Source organism: Pinus tabuliformis, chromosome 2_2 (genome assembly GCF_031772625.1).
Source record: "Pinus tabuliformis cultivar Carrire ecotype Pingquan chromosome 2_2, CPIR1, whole genome shotgun sequence".
Lineage (NCBI taxonomy): Eukaryota > Viridiplantae > Streptophyta > Pinopsida > Pinales > Pinaceae > Pinus > Pinus tabuliformis.
In genome coordinates, this window is record NC_142300.1 from 1166542725 (window position 1) to 1166546585 (window position 3861).

The following is a 3861-nucleotide window of genomic DNA, read 5'->3' on the forward strand; positions in this document are numbered from 1 at the left end:
CAGGATGAAAACCCTTGAATAAAATTTTTGAGTAAATCACTACCAGACCGCTGGAAAACCCTCCAAAAATCTATGACCATTCCGTCTTAGGTGGAGTGAGTAACGGCCGTTGCTTGATATCGCCAGTAAACGTGGAGTCCACCTACACTCAAATATCACGCTCATACACTCGGGAATCGACAGAGTGTGAATTATTGCGTGTTCTTCTGTAATTTATTCGAGTAAGGGAAAAGACATGTTATTCAACCAACTCAATTCTATAAAAAAAAACATATTGTGTAACGTTGGATCACAAAAATTGTGTAATCCAAAGGGTACGAAGTATGAGGGTAAATTCTGTTCTGCTTTGCTTTGATTTGGTCTCCTAGTTTCCTATTGTCGTCTGCAATGGAGAAGCGCGTTCCAGTAATTCCCGCCTTACTGCAACTTTTTATATTACTGCCTATTATGCCATTAAACTCATTATGCCGAGGCCAAAATGCAGATTGTGCTGAAGAAGACCTGGTTGCATTATTAGATTTCAAAGCGGGCATCGTTCAGGATCCCACTGGTGTTCTTCAAACATGGACCGGCAACGATTGCTGTCAATGGAACGGTCTGCTGTGTGACACCCACAACGGTCGAGTGGTAAATCTCATTCTCAACGCAGATCAAAGCAATAGCAGCGAATACATGAGTGGAACCCTATCAGAGTCCATCGGTAACCTCTCTTATCTCAACAAGTTTATAATTTTCAGCTGGAAAAATATAGGAGGAACAATCCCATCTGCCATTTCTGGCCTCTCGGCCTTAACCCATCTTTCTCTGGATAATAACAATCTGACCGGTTCCATACCTTCTGCCATCGCTAATCTGCCCCAGCTGCAGTTTCTGTCTCTCTCGGGAAACCAGCTGACCGGTGCTATTCCACAATCCATCGGAAATCTGCAGAGTTTGACTGCTTTATACTTGGATTCAAATCAGCTCTCCTCCTCCATTCCTTCCGGCATCGGAAATCTGAGTCGGTTATCCGTCTTGACACTGAATAACAACCTGTTCTCTGATCCTATTCCGGAATCCATGGGAGCTCTGGCAAGCTTAAGCACTCTTGATATATCAAACAATTTTCTTACAGGTGACATTCCTTTGTCGTTTGGAAATTTATATAGCCTTGCTGAGCTGTTGGCCAGTAATAATCATTTGAACGGAAGCATTCCCGAATCGCTCGGCTTGTTGGGGAATAATTTGATTACACTCTGTTTGGACGGGAATCTACTGACAGGCGCTATCCCACAGTCATTTTTCAATTTAACATCCCTTCGCTACCTGGATCTATCCCAAAATACACTCACAGGCAACCTCCCCTTTTTCCCAAATTCCTCACATCTTGTCACCCTCCTTCTCTCTGAAAACAATCTAAGCGGTACCATTCCTGACTGGTTAGCCACTCTGCCAGCCCTCCGCCGGCTCCATTTATCATTCAACAATTTCACGGGCCAAATACCCAATTCTTTTGGAGAGACTTCACTTCTCGACTCTGTTTTCATTTCTAACAATAAGCTCACTGGTACCATTCCTGAATCAATCGCTGATATGAAATATCTGGAATACATGGATCTCTCAAACAACGAGCTCACGGGTACCCTTCCTCAATCCCCAGCCATATATAACCTGCTCTTCCTTAATCTCTCCGGTAATAACTTATCAGGCCCATTGCCAGAGCTGGATCAAATTGGTCTTGAAACCCTTGATTTGTCTTACAGTAGTGTAAACCCTGAGGTCATCCCTGACTGGATTACAAACTCCAGTTTTGTAGTGGAACTGCGGTTAGCTGGTTGTGGTATTTCAATGAGATTGAATGACTGGGAGCCTGCTGCTCCTTCTCTTTATACATCTCTCGGTCTCTCCAACAACAACATCACAGGGGACACAGGCAAATTGGTTAATATGAGGGAGCTTGAGCTTAAGCAGCTGCTGCTGCTCCTCCTGCTCCTGCTCGTGGTGGTGGTGGCGGTGGTGGTGCAGCTGCTCCTCCTGCTCCTGCTAGTGGTGGTGGGGCTGGTTCTGCTTCTCCTTCTCCTTCTCTTTTTCCTTCTCCTTCTTCTGCTGCTGCTTCTTCTTCTTCTTTTATGAGGGAGCTTGAGCTGCTGCTCCCTCTTCTCCTTCTCCTTCTGCTGCCTCTTCTTCTTCTTCTCCTGCTGCTCCCCCTTCTCCTTCTCCTTCTCCTTCTCCTTCTCCTTCTGCTGCTGCCTCTTCTTCTCCTTCTCCTGCTGCTGCTCCTCCTGCTCCTGCTCGTGGTGGTGGTTCTGCTCCTCCTTCTCCTTCTCCTTTTCCTTCTCCTTCTGCTGCTTCTTTTTCTTCTTTTATGAGGGAGCTTGAGCAGCTGCTCCTCCTGCTCCTGCTCCTCCTCCTTCTTCTTCTTAGAACAGAAAAATAGTTTCATATTATAAGAAAGTACAATAGGTTATAAGTTTCTCCTCCTCCTCAATTTGGAGAATGCTTATGCAATTTCGGCTGGATGACATGGTTCGGCTAATTTTTTTTTTTTCCCAGAACAGAAAAACACTTTCATATTATAAGAAAGTACAATATGCTATAATATAAGTTTCTTCTTGGCAATTTGGGGAATGCGTATGCAATTTCGGCTGGATGACAATATGTTTACAGAAAAACGCTTTCATATTATAAGAAAGTACAATATGTTTGCACTTGGGCATATACCCCGCGGTCAGGATGGAAGGCTTGCCGCCTCCCCACCCGGGTTAAATACCCCTCGCTGCTCTGCAGTTATATGTTGATCATATGTTGATCATATTTGCTCGGCAGCGTATATTTGTACAATATTGCTCCTAAATATGTATTCAATGCAAATTTAATTTGGCTTATGTAAATATATGTAAATTGTGAATACAGTTTTTTCTAGAAAAACTCACCAATATCTTATAATATAAGAAAGTACAATTAAAACAACCCAACCCTCACATGTTATAACAAAGTACATTAATAGGGGATTAAGATCTCGTTGATTCATTTCTTGTGTAGAAATAGAGAACGTTCCTATAATAAAGCATGGTTCTAAAAAAAATTGAATCTATTTTCGATTGACATTGCTCTAATTTTCCGAGATGTATCATTCATATTACATCTTTTAATAATAGTGTTTGAGTCCATTAGGAGGTGCATTCAATTAAATATCAGAATGTGCTCTAATTTTTGAAGAGAACTAAAAGCAAAATATTTGTAAAAGATCTTGTCATAATTTGAGTTGCAACTTTTTTTTATACTCAATCTGTTTTGCCATTCTGTTTCCGATAAATGTAGTTAATGGTAACAGAGTTGAAACCTTGGAGCAGAATTTTGAATGGGCATTTCAATGTATCTAATTAAAACAGAAAACTCACACAAATTTCATTAATTTCTTTACTCAATTACATCATGCTTATATAGGAATTCCTAACCACTCATAACTAACTCTGTTCAACTGCTCATAACTAATTCTGTTCAACTGCTCCATAACTAAATCTATTTCTGCATTATTCTCACATCCTCCCTTAATGGAGAAATGGATTTTCTACCATACCTAACTGACTTCTAGAACTTGTACTTTGAACATCTGCTGTATTCTCTAGATTGCTCTAACTACTGCATTAACAGAGGGTAGTTGGAATTAATACCTTTCTACCACTCCCCCTTAATTCCAACTATATAACAAATATATACTATAGCACGATATACAAGAAACTATATTCTTAATCATGACGACTGAAACTGTAACTTGCCTGCTGGTCTAAGTCTCAGCTAGGCTTACAACAAAACATTTCATTTTTGCCTTCTTATTAAAAGGTCCATGCTTGTTCCTTTTCCATTGCTGGTGCAGTTTCA

At 41.0% G+C, this 3861-nt stretch overlaps 1 protein-coding gene across 1 annotated transcript; it reads left to right on the forward strand.

Moving 5' to 3' along the window:
- The first annotated feature begins 292 nt into the window (after positions 1-292).
- LOC149197586 (uncharacterized) lies at positions 293-2149 on the forward strand. Its single transcript, XM_089403934.1, has one exon. It carries the CDS (start codon positions 388-390, stop codon positions 2110-2112), a length of 1725 nt encoding a protein of 574 aa, XP_089260060.1. The 5' UTR covers positions 293-387; the 3' UTR covers positions 2113-2149.
- Positions 2150-3861: the final 1712 nt, after the last annotated feature.